The following is a 27,399-nucleotide window of genomic DNA, read 5'->3' as shown; positions in this document are numbered from 1 at the left end:
ATTGCACCATTTTACTTTCCCACTAATAGTGTACAGGCTTTCAATAGCTCCACATCCTCACCAACACTTCTTATTTTCTGTATTTTTTGATAGTACCCATCTTATGGGTGTGAGGTGGTATCTCATTGTAATTTTGATTTGCATTTCCCTAATGATTAATGACGTTGAGCACATTTTCATGTGCTTATTGGCCACTAGCATATTTTCTTTGGAGATTTATATTGAATTTCTACTTAAATATGTCTACTCAAATGCATTATCCATTTTTGAATTAAGTTGTTTATTTTTTGTTGTTGAGTTCTAGGAGTTCTTTATATGTTCTGGATATGAATCCCTTATCAGGTATATGATTTGTAAATGATTTCTCCCATTCCATGGGTTGCCTTTTCACTCTGTCGATTGTGTCCTGTGATGTAGAGAAGTTTTTAATTTTGATGTAGTCCAATTTATCTATTTTTATTTGTTATCATACCCAAGTCAAATCCAAGAAATCATTGTTAAATTCAATGTCATAAAGTTTCCCCCTGTTTTCCTCTAAGATTTTTATAGTTTTAGCCCTTATGTTTAGGTCTTTGATCCATTTTGAGTTTATTTTTGTAAATGGTATAAGGTATGTGTCCAACTTCGTTCTTTTCCATGTGGGTATCCAGTTTTCCCAGCACTATTTGCTGAAAAGACTGTCCTTTCCCTATTGAATGGTCTTCCCACCCTTGTTGAAAATCATCTGACCACATATGCAAGAGTTTATTTCTTGGCTCTCTATTCTATTCCATTGGCCTATGTGTCCAGCACCACATTGTTTTGATTATTTTAGCTTTGTAGAAAGTTTTGAAGTCAGCAAGTATGAGATCTCCAACTTTCTTCTTCTTTTCCAAGATTGTTTTGGTTATTTGGAGTTCCTTGAGATTCCATGTGAATTTTAGGGCAGGTTTTTCTATTTCTGTAAAAATCACCATTGGGATTTTGATTGGATTGCATTGAATCTGTAGATTGCTTTGGGTGGTATTGACATCTTAACAATATTAAATTTTCCAATCCGTAAACATGGGATGTCTTTCCATTTATTTGCATCTTTAATTTCCTTCAGCAGTGTTTTGTAGTTTTCAGTGTACAAGTCTTATGCCTCTTTGGTTAATTCCTAAGTATTTTATTCTTTTTGATGCTATTACAAGTGGAATTTTTTTCATAATCTTTTTCAGATATTTCATTGTTGTTGTATTAGAAATGCAATAATACATTTTGTTTTGTGTGTTTATTTTGTATCCTGCAACTTTTCTGATTTCATTTATTATTAGTTCTAACAGTTTCTTTTGTATGTGTATGTAATCTTTAGGGTTATCTGTATATAAGATCATGTCATCTGTGAACAGAGATAAACCTTTTATTTTCTTTTTCTTGCTTAATTGCTCTGGCTAGATGTTCAGTACTATGTTGAATAGAAGTCATGAAAGTGGGCATCCTCTTCTTTTGGGACTCCAGTGACACAAATTTCAGATCTTCTGTTATTGTCCCACAGGTCCTGACACTCTGTTTCTTTCTTTTTTTTTTTTAAAGAAAACTATTTTCTCTTTCTCGTTCAAATTAGATAATTTTATTAACTATCTGAAACTTCACTGATCCTTTTTTCTGTATTTTCCATTTTGCTGTTGAGCTCATCCAGTGTTATTTTTGTTGTTTGTTTATTTTGGTTATTGTAGCATTCATTTCTAAAAGTTCCATTCAGTTCTTCTTTGTATCTTTTGTTTCTTTGCTGATATTTTTACTTTTTCTGTTTGCTTAAAGAGTGCTTGTAGTTGCTTGTTGAAGCATTTATATAACTGCTTTAAAATCCTTGTCATATAATTTCAACCCCTGTGTCATCTCAGTACTAAGTGTCTGTTGATTATCCTTTCTCATTTGAGTTGAGATTTTCTTGGCTCTTGGTATGAGTCATTTTGGACTATATCCTGGACATTTTTTTTTTTTTTTTTTTTTTGGCGGTACGCGGGCCTCTCCCTGCTGTGGCCTCTCCCGTCACGGAGCACAGGCTCCGGACGCGCAGGCCCAGCAGCCATGGCTCACGGGCCCAGCTGCTCCACGGCATGTGGGATCTTCCCAGACCGGGGCACGAACCCATGTCCCCTGCATCAGCAGGCGGACTCTCAACCACTGCGCCACCAGGGAAGCCCTATCCTGGACATTTTGAGTACAAGGCTAGGAGACTCTCCTTTTTATGTATCTATTTTAATAGACAGTCAATCTATTTATGTTAAGAACACATGTCCTGGCCCACTTTTGTGGGCTACACTTTAAATGTCAATTACTTTTCAAAGCCTTTGCTTTTGTGGTCTGTTGCTTGTGTGCTACCCAGAGGCCAATTTGTAACCTATGGTATTCCACACCGTAGTTCAGCTCTCAAAGTTTTTGCTGTTTGAGCCTGGTCAATTTTATAAATGGGATGTGTCCAGGACTTGATACATAGTTTGAAAGCATCCCATTCTGCTATGGACTGAATTGTGTCCTCCCTGCCCCTCAAACCTTACCCTGCCCCAAATTTATATGCTGAAGCCCTAATCCTTCATGTGATGGTATTTGGAAATGAGGCCTTTGTGGGGTAATTAGGTTTAGATAAGGTCATGCAGGTGGGGCCCTTGTGATGGGATTAGTGTCCTTATAAGAAGAGACACCAGAGAGCTTGTTCTCTCTGTCCCTCTCTCCCCCTCTCCCCTCTCTCTCTTTCTCTCTTTCTCTCTCCTCATACCATGTGAGGACACAGTGAGAAGCGGCCATCTACAAGACAGGAAAGAGCTCTCACCAGAAACCGACCATGCTGCCGCTTTGATCTTTGACCTCAAGCCTCTAGTACTGTGAGAAAAGGCACTCATGCTTCTCTCCCTGTCTCTTTCCCCCCAGTCCCTGCTGCCAGGACACTGAGGACTTAGTGTAGGCCTTCTTACCTCTTGGGAGGCATCTGCAGAACCTCCTGGCTGGACTTCCCACCTTTGTCCTTCCATCTTCCTGTGCAAAGTAATCCTCCTGAACCATGGCCACTGTGGCTCTCCCCTGGCCAACACCCTTCAGTGGCTTCCTGTGCCCTTGGGAAAAGCTCATACTCTCATCCAGCAAGGCCCTGAATGCTGATTTCTGCAGATTCAGCTCTTGCTACACCTTCTCCTCACTCCCATTCTAGCTTAGCTAAATGTATTCCCTCAAGGCACCCAGGACCTGAGCCCTGAATCTTGCCTTCACTGGATCATGCTTACTTGGGTTTAACTACCCTGTTCTTAAGAAGCCCTCCCTAGACCAGAATGGGTCCCCATATCACGTGGGCACCTTTGCCTGCTGTGGCTCCCAGTGCTATTTAGTCCCTCACACTTATTGCCTTGGCTTTTCTGCCATCTTCCCTAGACTGTAGCCTCCAGAGTCATCACTTCTGGTTTACTCTGCTGTATTTGGTCGTACAGCACAGTGCCAGGTATGCGGTGAATGAATTAATGCACAACGAATCTTCACATGCATTATCTGCCTCACTTGACTGCATTTAGACTCCAGCAGCAGCGTTTTGCAGTTCATCATGGGAGGGCTTTTCTTCTGAGAGCCTCTCAGCCTGAAAACTCTGTCTTTTCTTCTCCTTCTACTTAATTCCTATTTCCCTCTTATACCAAACAAAAATTCCTCTTTCATCAATCTCAAAAGAACCCAGCTGGGATTCATGGTTTATTAGTTGAATTGAATCTCAGGTTGAATGAGAGACCATAGCAGGAAGGAGGGCTCTAAGCCCTGTTTCCTGGATCATATGAGTGTGGAATCTGAGGAAATGCTCCCCCAACTCTTCTTGCCTCCTGGTGGCTCCCATCTGGGCTCCCTGGGGATGTGGATGGAAGCACTTTAGGGCAGGCACATCAGGGCATTTAGAGGACTGGAACACCACACTTGCTCTGTTCAGAATTGCCTCTGCCTTGCTCTCTGTGTCTCCTGGTAACACTGCCCCTTAAATATGTAAGGCTTTGCAGGCACTGCCTACAACCATCAAGTACTTTACAGCATGTAAGCATCTCTCTGCTCCTTTGGCCTGGTTGGGAAATGTTGCACCAGGCCTAGTTACAGTTTGCACTTTTAGAAGCAGCAACCCTGTATGGGGACCTGAGAGATGGCTGGGCAGTGACAATGATATTTCAAAGTCCAGAATCTATGTGACAAGCACTTTGTTGGGGTGGCCAGATATACTTTAGCTGAGCTGACAGAGAGCCAACCAGTGCCAGCATGTGGAGATTTAAAAGAAAGCAACAAAATGAAGAGCATGTATACCAGTGATGGCATGGCAACCAAGTTTTATTAAAATTATCCCGATCTTATTGAATGGTTCTACGTAAACATGTTTTTGAATAAGCCTATTAAATTCATGTGAAGAAAAATAATATTAGATCAGTTAATTTGTAAACCTTATTTTAAGGACTATTTACAATATTTTTATTTCTGCAGATAGGTGCATTTCTCTTCTCATAAAAAGAAAACAAGAAAAAGGATTACATGGTGCTGTTTCCTAGGAGAAATGTGGAGCAAAACTAATGTGCGATGTTTAAAGTATGACCGTGAAAATCCCCCCTCATGTGCTTAGAATTTCAAATATTGGGATTTCAAAATTAGAAGATAATTATATGGAAATAAAGTATGCTGCATGGAGCTTTGCTGTTAGATAATCTCGTCTTTAGACACATTGGGGGTAATATTCTGGTCCCCATGCAGAGAGGACTGCCTTGGCTAATAATTCCCACTCAGCATTGGGGAAGGATTCACAGGTAAATCCCCACAGGATTTACAGGTGGGGGAAACAATAGTATGGAATCTGTATGGTGTAGCAAAGGGACTCAGGGATTTGCACTGGCTTGTCCTGGCAGAGTGACCTCAGTGCTTTGTATCCTCTTGTGTCAGTGAAGCTCTTGGCCAACATTGGCCCGCTTTTCTGTCTCATCTGAATTGTTCCGTAGTCTCAGCTTTGTTTCCAGTTTCTGCTTCCATTCTTCTCTGAGCCTGAAAATAGAAACAAAATATACACAAACGGAGTATTCATCTCCATGGCTTTTGGTTCAGGGAAGCTTCCTTCCTTTTTATTCTGAAGGTGTCTGTGTATGCATGTGTGTGCATGCATGTGTTCAGGTTTTAAAAGGTATGCAGAAGACATGCAAATTTAAATATATACATATTTGAACTCTCACTTCTGTTTGAGCACTATTCTAGTCTTAATTCTCTGAAATTTCCCTTGAAAGTGCAATATCTTTAAAGTACAGGAGGGGGGAAAAAACTTCAATCTAGAATTATTTACCCAGCAAAGTTATCTTTCAAAAACAGAGGTGAAATAAAGTTGTTTTCAGATATGCAAAAACTGGAAGAATTCACTACCAGCAGACTGTCACATATGACATGTTAAAGGAAGTCCTTCAAGCAGATGGAAAAATGACACCACATGGAAATCTGCACAGTGGAACGAAGAGCACCTGGAAGGGCATCTGTGTGTGTGCGTATTAATGATTTTTTTTTCTTACTATTTAAATCTCTTTAAAAGATAGTCAGTGGTTCATGGGAATTCCCTGTCGGTCCAGTGGTTGGGATTCTGCGCTCCCACTGCAGGGGGCACGAGTTCTATCCCTGGTCAGTGAACTAGGATCCCTCAAGCCGCACGGCACAGCCAAAAAAAAAAAAAAAGATAATCAGTTCAAAGCAAAACTGTTAATGATGTAATATGGCGTTTATAACATATGTGGAAGTCAAATTGTACTCTGTATAATAACACAAAGACCAGGAGCAGAGAGATGGGACTATATGATTGTAAGGTTCTTACCCTCTACAGGAAATAATGTATCATTTGAAGGTAGACAGTGATAAGTTAAAGATGTATATGTAAATGTTAAAGCAACCACTAAAATAACACACAGAGATATAGTTAAAAAGCCAAAAGAGGACATTAAATGGAATCATTAAAAATGTTTAATTCAAAAGTAGTCAGAAAAAGAAAGGGAATAAATAACTGTTGAGAGAAAAAGGTGACCAATAACAAGATGGTAGATTTAAACCCAATCATACCAATTAATGTTAATGACATAAGTAATCCAATTGAAATGCAAAGGTTGACAGATTGCATTAAAAAATATCCAAATATATGTTGCCTATAAGAAACTCATTTTAAATATGAAGACATAAATAGGTTAAAAGTAAAAAGATGGAAAAATATCCCATCTTAACCCTAATCAACGAAGGCTGGAGTGGTTATATTAACAACAGACAAGGTAGAGTTCATAGCAAAGAATATTACCAAAGAGAAAGAGGGTTGTTTTGTAATAAACGGTTTAATTCATCAAGAGTATATAATAATCCTAAACATTTATGTACCTAATACAGAGCTTCAAAATACATGAAACAAAATGTGATAGATCTGTAAAGAGAAATAGATCTGCAAATCTTCAGTCCCCATATTTCAAGCATCAGTAAAACAGACAAGAAATCAGTAAGGATACAGTTGAACAACACTGTCAACCTACTGCTCCCCACTAATTAAAGGCAGTAACTCCCCAACATCCCTCTTCTGTCAGTGTTTGTTTCTCTATGATAAAAATAACAAGGAGGAAACTGAGGCACAGGGGGACTTGCTACTCATCCGGAGGGCTCTTCCTTTGGCATCTTGCTGCTGCTATATTCAATTCTGGATTAAGTGGGAGTGTGGAGGAGGCAGGGAACCTGACATTTGTGAGCCCTGACCTTGGGCCCTGCCCCATGCTGGGTGCTTTAGGCACATTTTCTTTTTTTTTTTTTAAGATTTTTTTGATGTGGACCTTTTTTTTTTTTTTTTTTTTTTTTTGCAGTACGTGGGCCTCTCACTGCTGTGGCCCCTCCCATTGCAGAGCACAGGCTCCGGACGCACAGGCTCAGCAGCCATGGCTCACGGCCCTAGCCGCTCGGCGGCATGTGGGATCTTCCCAGACCGGGGCACGAACCCGCGTCCCTTGCATCAGCAGGCGGACTCTCAACCACTGCACCACCAGGGAAGCCCTGATGTGGACCATTTTTAAAGTCTTTATTGAATTTGTTACAATATTGCTTTTGTTTTATGTTTTGGTTTTTTGGCCACAAGGCACGTGGGATCTTAGCTCCCGGACTAGGGATCAAACCTGCACCCCCTGCATTGGAAGGCAAAGTCTTAACCAGTGGACCATCAGGGAAGTCTCTAGGCACATTTTCTTATTCAAGCCTCAGAACAACCTAATGAACCAGAACTGTCTTCTACAATTTATGAAGGGACAACATGGAGTAGTGGTGAGGAGCAGAGAGTCTCTGGAGCCAGACTGGCCAGGTTCAGATTAGAAGAGGCAGCAGAAGGATAAATAAGTTAGAGCTTTGCGACCCCACCAACCAAAAGTGTCTTTCCTGCAGTCTTTTTTATGTGCATGGAGAGATCCTGCACACATATATTTTAATAAACCACAGTTTGTTTCAGAGCTTATTTTATTCACCCCTTGGCTTACTCCTTGCTTAGAGACAAGGTTTTTGCATCTTCCGCAGGTCAGTTTCACTCCACCTGAGGCCTTCTGTGTACTGCCCTGGGGGACACACACGTGGCACAGACCTCAGTGTGGCGTCTGGTGTGCAGCATGCTGAGTGGCCTGGCCTCGGGGGAGGAAGATGGCAGGGACTCCCCAGATGACTGGCCACCTGACTCAGCTTCTCTGAGAATCCCTGGACAAGATGCCCTAACACAACGCCTCAGCAGGTAGGACAGTCTGCTTTTTCTTGCCTGTGGCCAGGAATATGGCTGAGCAGGTCTCTGCATGTAGAAGAGGCTGGGTTTGCCTCTAGGGCTCAGGATGGGGTTTTGGAAGGTAACAGTGAATATGACTCTTGTGAGTTCATGCATGTTCTCAGCCTAGCAACCATGGACTGACAGTATGGAGTCACGGGCCCTGCCGTTGGGCCAGCACAAACCTGTCCCACCAGCAACTGGCTACACACTAGCTGTGGTCTTAGTGAACAGACAGTGGCTGAGCTGTTCCCTATGAGGGGGTAGACAGCCCGACCTGTCTTTCCCTGTGTTCTGTGGGTGACCCCCTGCAGTCATCGAGAGGCAGTATGTGTGAGTGTGGTGAGGTGCCAGTGTTCCCAGAGACAGCAACCCTGGTCTGCTCATGTGAGTTACTGCTCTCCACTCGACTTGCTTGGCTAGAACAGGGATGCACACCAGAGGGCTGAGAGCCCATTGGCCCTCCTCCTAGCACCACGCAGGACATCCTGTGTCTTGACCCAAACGAGCACTGAGAATTAATTGGTCATTGTCTCCTTTGCTTGATTGCTCTTCATGGATACATCTGCTGATCTGCTCCCCAAATTTAGTGTAACCCTCACACACTAGAAATGGTGACAGAGAGAAGAGATTTTTCTGTTTATACAGATAAGAACTAGAGTGTACATTTGTTAGCTTAGAAGAATTTATTATTATTATTTATTTATTTTTTGCCGGCGCGTGGCATGTGGGATCTCAGTTCCCCCACCAGGGATTGAACCTGCATCCCCTGCAGTGGAAACATGGAGTCACCAGGGAAGTCCTAAAGAATTTTTAAAATTACTGCCCATAACCATAGATGGTGACAGGACCATATGCATGGAAAATCAAAATAATTATGTCCTCTAGGATGCCCATCTAGCATTCCTCTGGGGAAATCAATTTTGCTTTTAAAAAACAGACAAGTAAGTGTGGGTATGATGTGTCCATGTGGGTTCATGGATTGTAACAGATGCTCCTCTCTGGTGGGGCATGTTGCTGGTAGGGGAGGCTGTGTATGGCGGGGGAGGGGGTGTATGAAAGCTCTCTACTTTCTGCTCAGTTTTGCTGTGAGCCTAAAACTGCCCTAAAAATTAAAGTCTATTTTTAAAAATTAATTATCAATAATAAAAAATAGACAAGCCACATACTTTCCCAGTGCACTTCTTCCCAGGCGATGCTCTTCTGATTCTCGGTAGTAAGTCTGTTTGCCAATTTCTCTTTCCCAGAAGCGTTTGAGCTCGTCACAGGTGTTCCGGCAGAAGACCTCCCGGCGGACGTACTGATTGTTCATCCCCTGAAAAAGAAAATATCAGCCGAACCCCCGTAGAACACGCTCTCTTGGACTCTGGAAGGTACAGACCCTGCTATTTACCTGAGGGAGACCCAGGTCAAGCACAGGACCTCACGGGGAGGTACACTGGTTTGTTGACAGGATCCAGGGATGTGAAGGCAGAAGCTCCCTGCTGGAGGCTGGCGTGTCTCAGGCACCTAGCAAATAGCTCTGTCCTTCCTTCCTCCTTACAGATGAACGGCCCCTTGGCTTTTTATCAGCAAGTAGTGTGTGACAGGCATTTTATGTCTTTAGTTATCACCACATCCCCATGAGTCAACATTCCCTTCCTCCTTTTAAAGGTGAGACATTTGAGGAGTGATAGAATTTGCTTGTGGTCCCACAACTGTAACTGGCAGAAGGCAGGCTGCACACTTCTGAATGTTTTCAAGCCCTTTACTAAAGAAGTTTGTCACAGAAAATGGTCCCAACATCTGACACAACCGAGCAAGCAGCTTTGAGGTTTGTGCGTGCCTGTGTGTGTGCACACGCTTGTGTGTGAAATCATACATATCAGATACTCAAAAATGGTCACTTTTTTACATGAAGAAACCCCTGCCCAACTCCTAGACCTTGGTTGGTCTAGCAGACAGGTCAAAAGCAGGGGCTGGAGGGTGAAAGTGGGTGCGGGGAAAGGGGTTAGTGGGCTACTGGAAATGTCCAGGGAGGAGCTATGACCAGGTGGTAGAGGCAAGGGTAATGAAGGCATTCTGGAGGTGGTCAGCACCACGTGGTAAACAAAGGTGAGGGATGTCAGTGGAGCTGCACTGGCTGTGCCTGTGCAAAGATGGGCAACCAGAGGAGGAGGGCCATGCAGAGTGACCTTGAGCAGTGCTGGACAGAGTTTGAGTTGCCTGGGCGTTAACATCCAAGGGGAAGTACTGAAGGGGCATCTGGACACCTGGGTCTGGAATCAGCATGAAGGTCTGGATCACAGCTCTCTCAGAGGGACTGACAAGGGCAGTGGGGCAGGGTGGAAGCAGAGAGGGGTTTGAAGCCAGACATTCACTGCAGACCTATTTGTCCATTAACTTGATGCACCTTCTGTTTGACAATAAGTTCTCCAGGCCTCAGACTCCTCATCTTTAAAATTTCTCTGAAGATTAAATTTGATCATGAATATTCAATTGTTTCGCAGTTTAGAACTTTTGTAGTTCTAAAACCTCAAACTGTATAGGATATAGTGTAATAATTAACAATAAGTAATCATCACAACCTCCCCCAACTTTCTTTCTATAGACATGAAATAATTCTACTTCTCTTCTCTTTTCTTTCTGGATCAGTGTCTTTTGACCTTGGCTGACCTTGGAATCACTTGGAGAGCTTTACAAAAAGCAAATGCCAGTCCCCAGGGAGTCTGATTTCATCAGCCTGGGATGTGGCCTGGGTGTCAGGATTTTTAAAAGCGCCCCCCGTGATTCTAATGTGCAGCCAAGGTGAGAACTCTGTCTTTGATCCTGTCCTCTTGTGCGATGGGTCAGAGCTGGCCCCAGGGACGCTGAGGTAGTGAGGGCTGAGCATAGGGATGTCACAGCAACAGCCATCTTGCAAGGTAAGCACTATTCCGCAGGTTAGAAAGTTGAGTAGTAATTTGGCTTTATCGAGGTCATACAGCTGGTAAGTGGGGCAGCTGTCGTAATCAGGGCCCAGGCACCACCCACTGCCCCCAGCTGTCCCCTAGGGAGGAGGAAAGTGACTTTCTTATCCCCTGGAAGTGCTCAGTGATCTCATACTTTCCTGGCAAAAGAGCAGAGATCCAACTGACCTTGCAGTAAGCCCTCAGAGTTTTTAGGAAATGTGATTATCCTATGTTTTATTTAAATATATTAAAGCATGTACTGGTGCTCAATAAATATTTATTGAATTGAATAAATGCCCCCCCCGCCCCCGTCTCCAAGTTATCTTTATCCTGAAGAGCTGGCCTGGAAGTGGCAGTGGTCCCTGTGGTAGTGCTTCAGGCATTGAGGGAAAGTCTTTGGGGCCAGTGAGGGGAACCTTGGAGTCACCTGGCCTGGTCTGACGGCTTCAGGGTGCTTCCTGGGGGCAGGGACATGCAGGACGAGTGGGTGGGTAGGAGCACCCAGGATGCAGGAAGTGGACTGTGCAGAGGCCTGTGGTGAGAGCCCCACAGAACCAGAGTGACGGAAGCAGTTGGGGTGGCCTGGGGTCGAGGTGAGGGAGGGGAATGACTGCAAAGGGGCCTGGGGAACCTTTTAAGGTTGTGGAAATGTTCTGTATCTTGCTTCTCATGATGGTTAAACAACTGTATACAATTGCCAAAACTTATCAAACTGTACATCTAAAGCAGGTGGGTTTTATTACACACAAGTTATGCCTAAATAAACGTAGAAAGGGACTTCCCTGGTGGTCCAGTGGGTAAGACTCTACGCTCCCAATGCAGGGGACCTGGGTTCGATACCTGGTCGGGGAACTAGATCCTGCATGCGTGCTGCAACTAAGAAGTCCTCATGCTGCAACAAAAAGATCCCGTGTGCTGCAACTAAGACCTGGTGCAGCAAAAATAAAAGAAATAAAATAAATAAATATTATAAAAATAAAATAAAATAAGCGTAGAGAAAAATTGTCTTCTGTCTTTGGACTGGAGATTCATCCAAGCTCCCCAGCTCTAACCTCCTAGGAGACCCAGCATCTCATTGTTAGGGTTTAGCCCATTCCTTCACGGGTAATACATGTTTCTGGGAGCATTGTGTTTTCTGGCTTCTAAAATGTGGACAACTACCTTGCAGAAATGTGATGAGGAAGATATCAATAGTTGGAAAGCCCTTTGGAAACAAAGGGGATTGTCCTTGATAAATAAATGGCTCTATTCGTCTGTGTCTGCTCAGCTAAGAATACCATCCACCAGACTGCACTCAGCTCAAGAGAATCAATAGTATTCCTTCCAGTCAATCACCACCAACCCAGAAAAGCCATAACGTCAATGACAATTATGAACTTTACTTCACAAAATTAATGAGTGCTTAAAGAGAATGACAGTGTATAACACCTTCACAGAATTCAGTTAAACAAAGTGTGTTGAGCTTGTCACCATCTGTGAGGCATTTGTGCTGCACCAAGTGCCAAATGATGTTAGTGAGTCAGCTGAAACAAAGGCACATTTGTCCATCGTGAGCGCTAATTGCTGTGCCAACCATTTAATCTCCTAAGTCTCTGGTTACTCAGAGTATTAAACCCAAACTGAGGAATGTGATAGTTATTTTAAGAAGAATTTTGACGTATCAGTTATTCCTGTGACTCTCGGCTAGTGTGGCTCACTGCATCCCAGCTGACTATGTGTGCCACCAACGTACTTCTTGCGTACCCAACACCTCATAAGAGCAACTATTTCATGGTTCTTTTCTTTTTTTTAACAACATTTCAAAAAGCTTCATAAAGATCATGGTTTGAAATAGGGTTCCAGTTCCAGATAAAATGGAGGAAGCACACTCTACCCGTCTCTCCAAAGAACGCAGCTCCAAAGCCTGGACAGAATACCTAGTGCAACTGCTTGTGGACTCCAAGAAGTAAACAGTAGCAGGTGGATTGGAGAAGAAGGCCAGAATTCCAATTACCATTGAATGGTGCTAAGTTTTCTATTTTTATTCTGGTATCCCCACTTTAGACTCAAGTCAACAGGAAACTCAGAAGTGGGAACGTGGACAGAGAGAGCTCCAAGCAATCCTCTGATTCTAGGAAGAAAGGAGACTCCTGATGCTCAGAGAATGAGGGAAATCACTAGTTTTCCTTTTCCCTATTCTTGCGGGTCTCCAGGAAATTCCAAGGCGAGGGAGCTTGGCAGCAGCAATGGAATTGACCAGCAGCAGGGCCTGCAGAGACGCAAAACCCACCTGCTCAGATAGGAGGAGCTGTGGTCCTACTGGATGGAGCCGACCCTCGCTGCTTTTCTCTCTCTCTCTCTCTCTCTCTCTGTCCTCTCAGCACATGACCCAGGTGTGGGTGCAGCCTCCAGAAGTGGACAGCAGAGCAGGTAACTAAAGCCCTAAGTTTCTGGCCAGAGGATTGAAAAAGGGGAGTCCAGGGAATTGGAAATTACCAGGGAATTGGAAATTACCAGGGATACCACGGAGGTGGGTATCCTTAAAAATTGCTCATGAGCGCCTAGGCTGGCCTGTGGGCTGCACGTGTGTGGATCTGATCCCAAAGAGCAGAACTTAGTAGGGAGGAAATCACCAATGTAGAAAAATTGGGCAGCAGCAGCAGCCAGCTAGATCTAAATGTAATTTATAGATCTCTACCCAGTGATGACAGAATACAGATTCTATTCAAGTGCCCATGAAGCAAATCCCAAAAAAAATTCCTGGAACTAGTAAGTGAGTTTAGCAAAGATGCAGGATATGAGTTTAATACATAGAAATGAGTATATGCTACCAGTGGACAATTTGGAAATTGAAATTAAAAAGACAATACCATTTACAATAACTCCCCCCAAATTAAATACTTAGATATAAATCTAACAAAACGTGTGCAAAATATGGTTGCTAAAAACTGCAAAATGCTGATGAATGAAATAAAAGAAAACTTAAATAAATGCAGAGACATATCATGTTAATGGATTGGAAGACAACATAGCAGAGATATCAGTTCTCCCAAAATTAATCTGTAGATTTATTGCAATTCTAATAAAAATCCAAATTGGATTTTTAAAAATAGATAAAGACAAACTGATTATAAAACTTATGGAAAGGCCAAAGGACTAGAGTAACTAAAGCCCTTTTGAAAATGAAGAATGAAGTTGAAGGAATTACACTACCTGATTTTAAGTCTTACTACAAAGCTACAATAATGAAGATGTGTGATAGCGGCAAAAAAAAAAAAAAGACATCAGAGATATGTCTCAACAAATAGTGTTGGAACAATAAGATACCAATATGCAAAAAAACCCAAACCAAAAACCCCCTAAACCCCACACCTTATATAAAAATTAACTCAAATGGATTATAGATCGAATATAAAATGTAAAGCTATAAAACGTTTAAGAGAAAATATAGGAGAAATTTTTTTTGTGGCTTGAGGCTAGGCAAAGAATTCTTAGACATGACAAAAAGCACACTTCATGAAAGAAAAATTAATAAATTGGGCTTCACCAAAATTAGAAAATTTTGCTCTCCAAAAGGAATGGAAAGACAAGATACAAACTGAGAAAAAAATATTTGCAAGTTATGTATATGATAAAGGATTTGTGTCCAGAATATATGAAGAACTTCCAAAACTCAACAATTTGAAAGCAAGCAACCCAGTTAAAAGATGGACAAAACACTTTAGAAGACACTTCACCAAAGAGGATGCACAGATATCAATTAAGCATGTTAAAAGATGTTGAACATCATTAGCCACTAGGGAAATACAAATTAAATGAAAAGTGCAGAGATACTGCTACACCCTTATAAGAATGGCCAAAATAAAAATTTATATATTGACAATATCAAGTGCTAGAGAGGAGAGGTATGGAGCAATTGGGACTCTCATACGTTTTAACTTATAAAGTTAAACGTATTCTCACCATATGACCCAGCAATCCTGTTGCTAGTTATTTAGCTTAGAGAAATGCAAACTTAACGTTCTAGCAAAAACCTGTACACCCACACACAGTTGTATCTGTCATTGCCAAAATGTGGAGACAACCAATAGTCATTGAATGTGTGAATAACTGTTGAACATCCATAGAATGGAATACTGTTCAGTAATAAAAAGGAACAAACTGTTGCTACTTTCAATAACTTAGATGAACCTCAAAGGCATTCATGCTGAGTGGAAGAAGCCAATCTCAGTAGACTCTCCCTCCATATGCACTGTTTTCATTTACAAGATTTCATCTTATCAGTGCCGTGTTAAATGAACACTGGCACTGATTTCTGGCGCTCTCACAGAGTTTAGCTTGTTTTGAATGTATCACTTAAATATATAAATTAGATATGGAAAAGCCCCGTTAAGATTTCTAAGTCATTCCCAAGCAGATGCAAAGTGAGCGTTCAGAGGGAAAGATGAACCCCAGTGGCTGAAAAAGACAGGGTTACAAGGAGTCTATCCATTTGCTTCCCCCAAGAAATACAAGATGAACTTCCATCCCAGGCACACTCAAGTTCAAAATCCTTTACCTTTGAGATGAGTGCTGCTGTCTTGATACAGTTTCTGTCAAGGAGGGTGAGTATTGCAGCTCTAGGGTTTGCAAAGTCCACGGCCTGTCCTGAAACCTCAGGGCCTCAACCTTTTATATGCCCAGTGGAGGTGTTTCAGAAATGCCTCAGCCTTTCAAGGTTACAGGCACCAAATTAGCAGAATCACAGAGGTCTCATTCCAGGGACATGGTGACGTGCTTCCTGGTGAAAAATAGTTCCCATTGCCTGTTCCCCCTACCCACCCAAGGGCAGGCGAGCTTCTGCCCTGGCAGGCCCTGCAGGGACCATGACTTGGCTGGAACCAGTTATTGTTCAGAACATGCTCTGGATTATCCGTGAGCTTAAACCTGCTGTGCATCAGGCAAAGCGGCCCTCTGCCCTTCAGAGGGTAAACGAGCCCAGGATGGTGTGACAAGTCACGCTTTGGGGTCACTTTACAGGACGACTTAGAGATGTGTGTTGCCCTTTGGAGCTGCTAATCCACTCAGGGAGCTTGGTGATGACATTTCACAGTTTGCTTAGTTGTCCCCCAGCGGGAGCAAGAACTGGACACCCATGACCATCTTCCAGCAAAGGCATTAAACCGAGAAGGGCTTCTCAGTTGAAAGGGGCCTTCAAGCCATTTCAAGGAGCTTGTGGTGTTCTTGGGTTAAACATCTGGGATGGTCCCTGTCTGAGAACAGTCAGGTCATCATCAAACCCTGCTAGGCTACTAGCAAGCATGCTTATAACTTAGTTACATGAGTTTCAGTGTCAAAGCTCAAACCTCCACTGCAAAATCTGAGGGCAGTGAAGCAAGTGGAATTGCTGATGTTGAATCTGCAGAGGTATTCTAATAAGTCTTTTCTCTCCGAATACGAATGCCTAATGGAGCAGCAGAACCAGATGGTACAGTGGAGGTTTTCTCATTGGGGAAAGAGGGAGGTAGATTTGGAAGCAACCCCTCAAAGCATCACCTATTCAAAATGATAGCAAGAGCAATGCTGATATCACTGGATTATATGTAAAGTAAAAATACCCATTTTGCTTTTAGTGTTTTTCTCTTGATACATGTTATATGCAAACAGAGAGGATAGGATAAAAAAAGCTAGTAAAATATTTCTACTGTAAGTTTTTAATACCCCTTTCCTCTTTAAAAGAAATCCACAGTGGAACGATATTTAATAGGTGAAAGATTAACTTGAAAGTTTTGTTGCTGTTTTTTTTTTACAGACATGTTATATGCTGGGAAAACCTTTTTGGTTACATGAGCTTCTTCAAATTTTAGTGAAGCCATTAACAAGTACTTTAAGAAAAAACTTATCAAACTAAGCTTCTGAAGTGTTGCTATTTCCTCTGTGCTCACAAGTGATCTGAAAACCTACTTAATGCCCTGGCATGGAATTTCACAGCCTCTATAATTTGTTTACTCCAAAGGACAAACATTTATGATTTTCCTAATTTGACTGAAATTTGAATTGACAACACAGAGTCGAAAGATAGACCCATACGATCCATGACATTGCTTAGCCACTGAATTCACCAACACTAGAGGCTCCCTACCTTAGGAACTCATAATAGTGGGAATGTAAATTTCCTTTATAGTCTAAGTCAGTTGAGATGTTCTTTCACATCTTTCTTCCTAGAATATAATCTATTCTTTCTCCTTTTCTCTGTTTTCTGAATTTTTCCCCTCCTCCTCTTTCTGGTAAGGCTTACACACACACTGACTCACACAGACGTATTGGACAGGGCATGCACTTGGAGGCTCTGGATTTGGATCTCAGCTCTGTCACTAGTCGATCCACACCAGCTAATTAGTTTTGCTAAGTCCCAGCTTCTTCATTGTAAAATAGGAATGATTAAACCTGTAGAGAGATATAATAATGGTAAACAATTATTTGTATTATAAATAACAACTAACATTTATTAACTCTTTCTAGGTGTCTGGTACTGTTCTAAGATTTATAGGTACAAACACAGTATGATATACATCATATACCTATGATCAGGGACTATCATCACTCCCACTTCATAGATAAGAAAACTGTGGCACAAAAGGGTAAGCACCTTATCTGAGGCCTTATGGATAGCAAGAGACAGATTGGGGTTTGAACCCAAGCAGCCTGACTTCAAAGCCCTTAATCCAATGTGAGCTCCAGTATTGTTAAAGGTCATACCCAGATTTCTCTAGGTCTCTGCCCTGTGCTTCCATCATCTGTTCCCCAGCGATAAGTTACATAGTGAAGGGGGTTGAGACTTCATGCAAAGCTGTGGGGCTGCCAGATAAAGTGAGAAGAAAGGACACCACTCAGGCCAGACTCCCCAAGGGACATCTCCTGGGAGCAGAGGTCATGGCAGTGTCAGCAGGGCAGCCCATACAAGCTCTGTCCGGGGCTTGCTGTTTTCTTGGTTTGAACTTTTTATTTTGGAATAATTATAGATTCACAGAGAGTGGCAAAGAAATGTACGGGGTGGTACTGCACATCCTTCACCCAGTTTCCCCCAGAGTTAGCACCTTTCATGACTATAGTACAATAGCAAAACCAGGAAACTGTCATTGGTACCACCCACACAGCTTCTTCAAAGTTTCACCCATCTCACACGCAGTTGTGTGTGTGTGTGTGTGTGTGTGTAGCTCTGTGCAGTTTTATCATATGTGCATATTATGTGTCCACCATCGCAGTCAAGATACAGACTTGTTCCACCGTAAGGATCCCTTGTGTTGTCCTTTTATACTCACAGCCACTTCCTTCCTTCCCTCCACCCACAACCTCTGGCAACCACTAGTTTATTCTTCATCTCTACAATTTTGTCATTTCGATAATGCTATATAAATGGGAATCATGCAGTGTGTAAATTTTTGACATTGCCTTTCTGCACTCAGCCTGATTTCCTTGAGATCCATTTAAACTGCTGTGTGTGTATCAGTAGTTTGTTCCTTTGCTGAGGAGTACTCCATGATGTGACTGCATCAGCTTCTTTGATTTTTTACCTATTGAAGGGTGTTTTGGTGCTTTCCAGTTTGGGGCTATTATACACAAAGCTTCTATGAACATCTGTGTACAGGCTTTTTATGAACAGAAGTTTTCTTTCTCTGGAATAAATACCCGAGAGTTCAATTGCTGGGTCGCATGGTAAGTACATGTTCAGGTTTTTAGGAAAGTGCCAAATTACTTTGTGGAGTGGCTGTACCACTTTATATTTCCATCCTGCATATATCTTTTTAGTATCTTCCTTTTCACTTGTCATGTTTTGCTTTGTTTTTTTTTTAAACTTTTTGTTTTAAAATAATTTCACACTTAAAGAAACTTTGTAAGAATAGTACAGAGAATTCCATATCATCACCAAGATTAACCAAATGTTCATTTTGCCACATTTGCTGTAGCATTTCCTACATCTGTCTCTCTATATATACCTGTCATCTCTATCCATCCATCCATCCATACATACATCTCCTTTCTGAACTGTTTAAAAGTGAGTCGCAGACATCATGCCCCTTTACTCTTAAGTACTTCATACTTCAGTGTGTATTTCCTAAGAACAAGGATGTTCACTTACATAACCACCATATAGTGGTCAAAATGAGGAAATTTAAAATTATTATCTTACATACAAATGGTTTTCAGATTTTCTCAATGCAACTGATAGCAGTTTGGAATCCAATCCCAGATCGTGTGTATACTGCATTCACTTGTCACATCTGCATTAATCTGGAACACTTCCTCAACCTTTTAATTAATTTATTTATTTGGGTCTTTCGTCACACTGACAGTTTTTAATTCTATTGGTCAGTATTTTGTAGAATATCCCTCAACTTGGTTTTGTTTGCTCTCCTGTCATTGTTAGAATCAGATTATGGGTTTTTGGCATACGTATCAGTGGAGTGATGTTTCCTGCTCAGGGCACCCTAGCAGGACGCACAGATAGCCATTTGTTTCTGTGTTGGTGGTGTCTCTGTTGATCATTGATTAACGTAGTGTCTGCCAGTTTTATCCACTGTAAAGTTATTATTTCTCCCTTAATTAATAAGTATTTTGTGGGGAACAAGTAGGAGACTGTAAATATCCTGTTGCTCATCAAACTTTCAGCCTCCACGTTTAGCACCCACTGATGACTCCTGCCTGAAACATTTTTTGTTATAATGGTTGCAACTGTAATTTTCTAATACCATCTTTACTTCTACATGTATTAGTTGGCATTCTACAGTAGAGTTTGCCCTTCTCAACTATCTCTCAGTCTATTGGTCTGTCTATATATTGTCAGTATGGATTCATAGATTATTATTTTATTCAGTGGATTATAATCCATACTACCATTTAAAAGTTTGATGCCCAGATTGTTGCAGGTTTGGCCAGGGGGAGCCTCTTCAAGCTGGCTTCTGTGTCTTTTGACATGTCCCCATCCTTCTTTGAGGACCTCCTTACTTTTTGGCTCATCTTATACCTTTCCTGCCCCTGCACTGGAATCAGCCATTTCTCTTTGCAGACCTGGCTACTTTTCTGGCGGAAGGTGTTGATGCACCAAGACCTGGGTGCTGGGTGTGCTTGCAGTGGAAGAGTCACAGCTTCCGAGCCCTCTCAGCACCCAGGTTTCAGGCTTTCTGAAGCGAGTCGTGGGGACGCTGCAGAGCCTGATGCTGCCTGGTTGGTTTCTAGTTACATTTATTCCTAAGACAGCCCAATACACTGGAAATGGGACATTTTCTGAGTTGAGGGTTTGAACAACTCCCTCCTTGAACTTGGCCTGACCTAGTAGGGCAGCTGCAAGAGCCGTGCGGCTGAAGCAGTCCTTGGAGGACAGGAGAGAAGCAGGGGCCACAGTCCTAGGAGAAGACTGCCACCAGGCAGAGCATTTTGAAAATGCAGCTGCTTTGCTCCTCACATAGCTCTTGTCCCAGAGGAGACCCTGATAGATGGAGATGTTTTTGCTTCCGCTATTGTTGCTGTTGTCATCGTACACAGTCTTTCTCCTTTCTTGGAAATAAGGGATTTGTACTGATTCAGTTTTTGATGTGGGTTGTCCCAAAATGGTGAAGGAGAATTCCAGGGGTTGCCAGGGCCCAACTGAATCTTGAGATGTTTGCATTCAGCGCAGCATATACTCTTGGCTCTGAGAACTGTGTTATTAGATGTGGTGGGGATGGGCAGGGAGAGAGCGAAATAAATAGCATGAAAACATGCCTCTCCTGCAGGAGATAACAACCCAGCTTAAAAAACCCTCCCCCCAAACAGTCCAAGGGAAACCCAGTTAGAGAGACCAGCCTGCACACCAGGAACCCTAACCATCAAGAGTCATTCAGCTCCAAGCAAGTAGGGACCTGGTCCAGCCATCAGGTTCACAAATGAGACTTTGTGAGACACCCCATTTATAAGGAGGGGGCTGCTTTACTAAGCTTGGAGGCTGAGTGGAAGCAAAGAAGTTATGAGGCATTGGTCAGAAGAGGGCTGGCAGGAAACACACTTGCAGCCCAGACTGAGGAAGTGGCAGAGCCCCCAGGAAGGGCCATCTCTGTCCTTTGTGATGGGGCTCTAAGAAGGCCCTCGTTAGAGGAAGGTGCTTTCGTTCAACGCTGAGCTGCAAGTACTGCCCCTCAACAATGTTAGGCCTTTTACAGGCAAGTTCAAGGTCAATAAGGCAGAAACTGGGGAGACAACACATTGCTTTAGCTGATCCCAAGCTCTTACTAGCCTGGGTTTTGCAACACTGGAAGTATTTGTGTGGGTTGCATGGTGTTCCTAGCCCTTATTTGGCTGCTTTTCTGGGCTAAGCTGACTGGACCAGGAAAGGCCTTCCCAGGGCTGGTAGCCCCGAACTTTCCTGTTAACGTAATGATGGTCTCTCTTCCTAATACTCCATGGAGTGAGTTCCATTCCCTGCAAAAGCTCACAATGCTTTACATATGACATATTAGTTATCCTGTTGTTTCCTATTTGGAAGGAATGTAAAATTAGTAAGAAGATAGAATGTTTGAATTTAAGTAGAGGAGACTAATGTTCTATGAGAGAGGGTAGGGGAAGATGAGACTAATATTTATGTAGGTTATATTGTGAAGCATTTGATGTTATATTGTGGTTCTTCACTGACTGTCCTCACATGAGGTTCTTGTCCCTGTTTTATAGACATGAAAACTGATTCTGGGAAAGACTGAACAACATGACCATGATCCCACAGCTGTAAGTGGCAGAGCTGAGGCTCAAACCTATGTCAGCCTGACCTCAAAGCCTGCAGGTGCTCTTAAAGCTGGTATGTTTGTATCTGGTTGAAATTGGCCCATATAGTAGGCACACAGAATATAAATAGTAACTAGCCTTATAAAACACGATTAACATTGTGTCATTTGAGCCATACTTGACTAAGACATGTCAACATCCCTGGTCATCTTCACAGGGAGGAGGGTAGGGGATTCAAAGTTAAATCTTTGATACTTAAATAGAAAATGACTATATCCAATGTGGTCAGTTAAAAAAAACAGATGACCAAATAAATGTCCAAATAGAGTGGGATTGTTGGGGTTTGATCAACAGAAAGTGAGGACTTGGAGTCTAACACTGTGGGTTCTGGAATCCAGTTTATTCCAAGTGATTCCTGACAGCTCAACTTCATTAGCTGTGCAATCTCTGTTAGGAGATGGCCAAGCATTGGGTGGGAGACAAGATGAGTGTACAGCCCAAAGACCATACCACCAAGCACAGACAGTTAAAAGGGATGCACATGGCCAAGATTACAAAGGTATGATGACTTTCCCACACAGCATCTTGAGGAAAGTCCTGACTGCAAATATTCCAGCCTATTATCCCTTGAGGATGATGCTACTTAAAGATTATGGTCTGTCTTTTTTCGGTTTGTGAAATATGGTCACCATAAGCAAAGAGGTCTCTGTATGGCTGGGCCAAATCCAAGAGAAGTCTGGAGGTTGTGTTAGGAGTCTACTGCAGGGCTCTGTCCCTGACTCTGCCATCTCTGGGTGGCTTTAACCTTAAACCTGTGCTCCTTCACCAGGACCCATGGGTTGTTAAATAGGAAGCAGCTGAACATCTTTCATCTCCCTCTATCTTCTCTCAGCAATTCCTTTCTCAGGCCTGATTCCTTACTTCCAGGCTCCACTTGACTTAGTGGAGCGGTCAGGAGCCCTGAGTCATGACTGTGATCCTGCATAGCTAAGCATTTAATACTGGTTTTGTAGGACATTTTTTAATTCACAGAATGCTTTCAATCACATTGTCTAATGAGCTATCAACAAGGGTGAGGAGAAGTGATAAGTGCGGCAAAGATGACAAAAGGCGTAAGATGAGCTTGGGAAGGGACCTAAATGATGCCGCTCCTCTGGTGAAGGAGGATAATGTTTGTGAGCCGGCCCCTGAGTGCCAGACAGCCTGGGCAGAAGCAGAACAGGACTTGACAATCACTGACCCATAGGTCAGTGATTTTCCAAGACCCTTGCCCACAGCAGACCCCAACTGATACAGAGCCGGGAACTGGAATTTCTCTAAGAGACATCCACAGCAAATGCTGACAGAAGCTTCCCTCTGAGGCTTCAAATGCCTTCATGTGGTCAGGACCACAGGCCCGCTTTGTGATGCATTTATCTGTCCTCCTGGAGGTTTACCTTTAAGAACCTCATTTAGAAACATGCCTTGCAGAAGATAAGAGTTGTGAAATTGACAGGGCCTGGGCTTGTGTCTCTCTTGGCCTGACCTTTTCCATCCCTTTATGAATCTGATCCATATTCCATTACCTTTGGAGAAGCTGTTCTTCCTTGGCAGGTAGGGGGTGCCAGTGAGTGAGCTGCCTGGATTACACCAGCATTTTCGCCCGTCTTCCCTGTCATCCTCTAAAGAAAAATGAGAGTAGGGGAAGATTTTCTGGCAGTGGCATGGGGAAGATTATTTGGGGCAAGGACTTTCTGAGCTCTTTCCAGACACTAAAAATTAGGCTGCTGAGTCCAGGCACCTCTGGCCAAGCACGTCCTTACTGTTTCAAGGGTACAGCTCGGGAAAGGGAGGCGGCCCGCAGAGCAGCAGCTCTCTGGCCAGCCCCTAGGCTGGCTGCATGGAGAGGGGGTCGGGCTGGTAACAGTGTGATGGAACTCCTCCTCCGATCCCCGCCCAGGATGTGGGTGAGTGAGAACATGTGTGCGGGGAGCGGCATGCTGATGCCCTCTGTCAGGAGTGCAGCTGGTGATCCGTGAGCTAGCACCCAGCCAGGGCTGCCTCTGCACAGTGGTGATGCCAGCAGTTGGACCTGAGGACCTCTCTCCACCCACAGTCAGGACCCCGTGCTCTCCAGGATTTCCTGTCAATGGTCTGCTCACTGTAGTGATGAGATGTGACCTGCTGCATAAAATGGGGCTTTATACCCCACAGAGCGATAATACTATTGTTTCAGATTTGAATGGTGAACTAGACTATTTCCAGTTGCTCCATAGTCAGCACCACCTGCTCTGTGCTTTTTCCCTTTGTGTAGTTGTCTCTTCACACCCCAGGCTACGGGCACCATGGTCTGTGGGGGTTCTGTCCTGTGTGTCCTGATGTGTTTGCCCCAGGCACCTAGGACAATGCTTTGCATATAGTGAGCGTGTTTTATTCCCCCCTACTAAATGTTTTTAGCTTAAAGAAAATCAGTAACAAGCCCACATGTTTGGGATGAGAATGGGGCTGGGGATGAAGAGTTATAATGTGGTATGGGATTTAAGGACCTAGAATGTGGAATCAGTGTTGGAATCTATCTTCACCTACCAGCTGTGTGGTCTTGGGCAGGTTAGTCACCCTCTCTGAGTTTCAGTTTCTTTTTCTGTGAAATAGAGGTAATAATAGTTACCCAACACTATCGCTGAAAGCATCAAATGGGATCATATGTGTACAAGTTTTCTAGCAAAGTTCCTGGCGGAGTAAGCCCACAATAGATGGATGAGTATTAGAAGCAATTATGAGAACATTAAGAACCAGAGGGGTTAAATGAATTGCCCCAATGAGTAGTATTTGTTCTATTACACTACATTGTGGGTATAAAAAGCCAATAGAAAAGCAGCACAGGCCTGGAGGCTACATATACACAGACAGAAGGTTAATGTAAATCCTTAAGAGATAATCTAATACAAAATTAGGCAAAGGACATGAAGGAGAAATACGGGTAGTCAATAAACACACAAAAAGACGTTCAGCCTCATTTTCAAACAATGCTAATGACAGTAATAATGTAATATTAGGCTAAAGTATTTGCTGAAGGTTAAAAGGGCTGATGCCCAATGTTGAGATGATGTGGGAAAACAGGCACTTTCAGAGTCATTTGGTGGAAAAGTAAGCTTAAAAACATACCATTACATCAATTTATTAGGGTTAATGAGTTGCTTTGTTTTTTTAATAAGTAATATATGCATGCTTTTTTTGTTTGTTTTTTGTTTTGTTGTGTTGGTATAAAATGTTGAAAGAACACAGAGATACCTAGAATTAGACGTGAATGCCCCCCTTCACCACCACATCCTTTTGCCCCAACTCAATCCCGCTTTCCTTTTCAGGTACAACCACTCCTGAATTTGATGTGTCTCCTGATCCTTTTTCTAGGTATATGTACAAATATATGTAGAAATAAGACATGTGGCTTTTTAAATATAAGTGCAATGTTATACACGCATGTTTTACCCTCAAGTTCTTTCCAAGTCTATACATATAGATTCATGCTCTCTTTTTAACCAGTACATGTTAAGATGTACCATATACGTTGTTATGGATACACAATACCTGTTTAATCGTTCCCTTATTTATAAGCATTTAGGTTATTCCTAGAATTTTATACGTACATGTGCAATTCTTTTGGGGGGGGGATAAATTCAAAGTGTAGCCCATGTAAATTGGGGGCAATCCCACCAGGTTGTCCTAACAAAGGCTCTAGGAACTTATTTTCACCACAGACTTATAAGAAGGCCTTATTATTTTTATAAGCAAATAGGCCTTATTTTTTATAAGCAAAAAAATATTTTTAAGGATAATTTCGTAGTTCGTGTCCAACTTTTACAATTCCACTAAAGCAATTACACGAGTGTACAAATATACAGGCATAAGGATGATCTTTGCAGAGACAGTGAAGAGCTGGAAACCAACAAAACACCCCACAAAAGATAAAAATTCTGGGAGCCTCTGTCCTGTGTGCAGGGTAAGGATGGTTAAATGTGTCAGGAGAGCCCCAGGTTAGGGAAGGGGGTGTTTAAGCCCATGCACCTTACCCTCGCTGCACTCAGCTTCACAGAATCCCAGCGCCTCTGGGTCTCTCCCTGAACACACCCAGCACCCTCTATGCTGAGATAGGGGCAGGGGGCCAACCCATTGTAGATCCCACACCAGCCATCAGGGGCCACAGTTTGGTGACTTGTTGGGTGGGCTCAGGACTGGGCAGATGAAGCCTGGGCAGGGGTTCAAACCAGCTCTGGGAACTGTGGATTCGCAGAGCTGCAGAGGCCCCTGTGGTGTGTAAACAAACGGAGGGTCAGGCTCACCTGCGGTAGGAGCACCACCTGTCCTATTTCCACGGCCCCTTCCTCGGGATTTGCTGCAGCAACACGGCAGGGGAAGTGGTGAAAGCACTCTGCAAACCCAGGTCCACTGGGAGTAGAGTCCATGCAGCTCGCGGAAGCCTCCCCGCTCTGCCTTACGCGTCCTGCCTCGCGTACAACCATGCACTGCAAATAGTGTTGGGCAGGCACAAGTTTTTTTGTAATTTTAAGAAAGAAGGGAAGTAGGAAAAATGCAGCAGGCACATAAAGAAAGCCCTGACCCTAAGAATAAATAAATGAAGAACACTCTCATTCGTTAGTCTATGAAGTTCTACCTTAAAATATCTGGGGAGAGAGGGTGTTAGGAACTTAAATAATTTGTCTTTATCTCCCATCACATTGCAAGGCCTAGAGGAGGAGCAAACCAGGACTTCCTCAGGTACCTGGGCCTCACCTGCCCCAGAGAATGAAGAGAGCAGTCTCACCGTGCAGTCTGGGCAAGACACCAGGGTGGTAAGGTAGGTGGGTGGTCAGTTTGCCCTGAAGAATACAGACAGCAGCCCTGGATTCTGGGAAGATGGTGACACACATGTTTGTCCTGCCTTCCTTGTCCTCTCTGCACTTTTTTTGGGTAACACCGCTACCTCGAAGGCTATCTGAGCATCATGTTCTCCTGAGATGCACAGGGAAGGGAGTGGATCTGGGCTCATTCTCTAAACTTCCAGGTGAAGGCAGTTGACCGGAAGCCATGGGGGGTGGGCTTGCCTCTCCTCTAGGTGTGGGGCAAAGTCCAAGCTGGTCAGACCCTGTCTCTCCCTGACAGGGGACAAACTATCTGCTGCCCAGAGGGGCCTTGGTGACCCTGGGGGACCCGGAGGGACCTGCGGGGCTGGACTGACTTGCTCCAGGACCTCACTGCTAGGACAGCAGCCCCTGGTCCTCACCCCCAGGGTGCTCCTTCTGGTCCTCCGGCAGAGGTCCCAGTTTGCCAGGCCATGTTCAGCAAACCTACAGGAAACTGACTGGGAGAACTACAGACCACAGAAGGAAAAGGAAACCGCAAAACCCACTTGCCAGCTGATCCCCTTCTAGTTCATATTTTACGGCACATCTTAAAGGAGTCGGCATGAACCAGAGACTCCTAGAATGTGGTTTAAACACCAGGTGCTTCAAGTGAGGAGCAGTCAAAGAGCTGAAACAGAATCTCGAGGGTAAGAACAGCATCTCGATCTCACTCTGAAAAAGAGGGGGGAAACGTGTAATGTGGATGGAAAACTCCAATGAGAGGAGTTGGGGCCATGAAGGTGCTAACATGAGAGTTTGGGAAAAGCACATCAAGTAGGAAAAGTGAGCAGCCAGAGAAGTCAGGAAGGAAACAGAAAGAAAAGAAAAAGCCTTGGGAAGCAGTGAGAGAGCTTGTCAGGTTCAAGAACTTGGGGAGAAGGCAGAAAGGGGTCTGTGAAGGTCACTTGGGGTCACTTGGCGTTAGCTTTGGGCTCTTGAGTGACAAGTCAGAAACCATCTTGCACTTAGTTCCAAACACTTTGAGAAATGCAAAAAGTCAGAGATTTTGGAGCCTGTGTGTCAGCTGGTCTCAACTCGCTGGTAAGAAATTGAGAAGTGATGTGATGTGCCCCGGGGCCTCATGGCCAGGGAAGGACAGAGGGGTCGTGAA

The 27,399-nt window shown here is 43.3% G+C and overlaps 2 protein-coding genes across 5 annotated transcripts in view; one reads left to right on the top strand and one right to left on the bottom strand.

The window, feature by feature from the left end:
• Positions 1 to 1,168: 1,168 nt before the first annotated feature.
• LRRC2 (leucine rich repeat containing 2) overlaps positions 1,169 to 27,399 on the top strand; it is an 80,243-nt gene continuing 54,012 nt past the window's right edge. For all 4 annotated transcript variants that reach the window (XM_089918060.1, XM_089918059.1, XM_089918061.1 and 1 more), the window contains exons 1-2: positions 1,169 to 7,741; positions 9,016 to 26,935. The gene's annotated coding sequence lies outside the window, so the exon portion shown is untranslated. The remainder of the gene's footprint in view (positions 7,742 to 9,015; positions 26,936 to 27,399) is intronic.
• On the bottom strand, positions 4,098 to 9,780 carry FAM240A (family with sequence similarity 240 member A). The gene is made up of 2 exons (XM_030762341.2): positions 8,938 to 9,780; positions 4,098 to 5,010 (listed from the first exon to the last, which is right to left on the bottom strand). Exons 1-2 carry the CDS (start codon positions 9,078 to 9,080, stop codon positions 4,908 to 4,910), a joined length of 246 nt encoding a protein of 81 aa, XP_030618201.2. The 5' UTR covers positions 9,081 to 9,780; the 3' UTR covers positions 4,098 to 4,907.

This window comes from Delphinapterus leucas, chromosome 10, assembly GCF_059928025.1.
Source record: "Delphinapterus leucas isolate spDelLeu-1000000601 "Yukka" chromosome 10, BTC_Dleu_Yukka2, whole genome shotgun sequence".
Lineage (NCBI taxonomy): Eukaryota > Metazoa > Chordata > Mammalia > Artiodactyla > Monodontidae > Delphinapterus > Delphinapterus leucas.
This window is presented reverse-complemented; position numbering and strand designations above follow the sequence as displayed.

Excerpts from the sequence above, each read along its gene's own strand:
- FAM240A (XM_030762341.2), bottom strand. The coding sequence starts at position 9,080 with ATGAACAATCAGTACGTCCGCCGGGAGGTCTTCTGCCGGAACACCTGT. Across the intron at positions 5,011-8,937 it reads GGAAGAAGTGCACTGGGAAA|GCTCAGAGAAGAATGGAAGC; the intron begins GTATGTGGCTTG and ends TTCTATTTTCAG.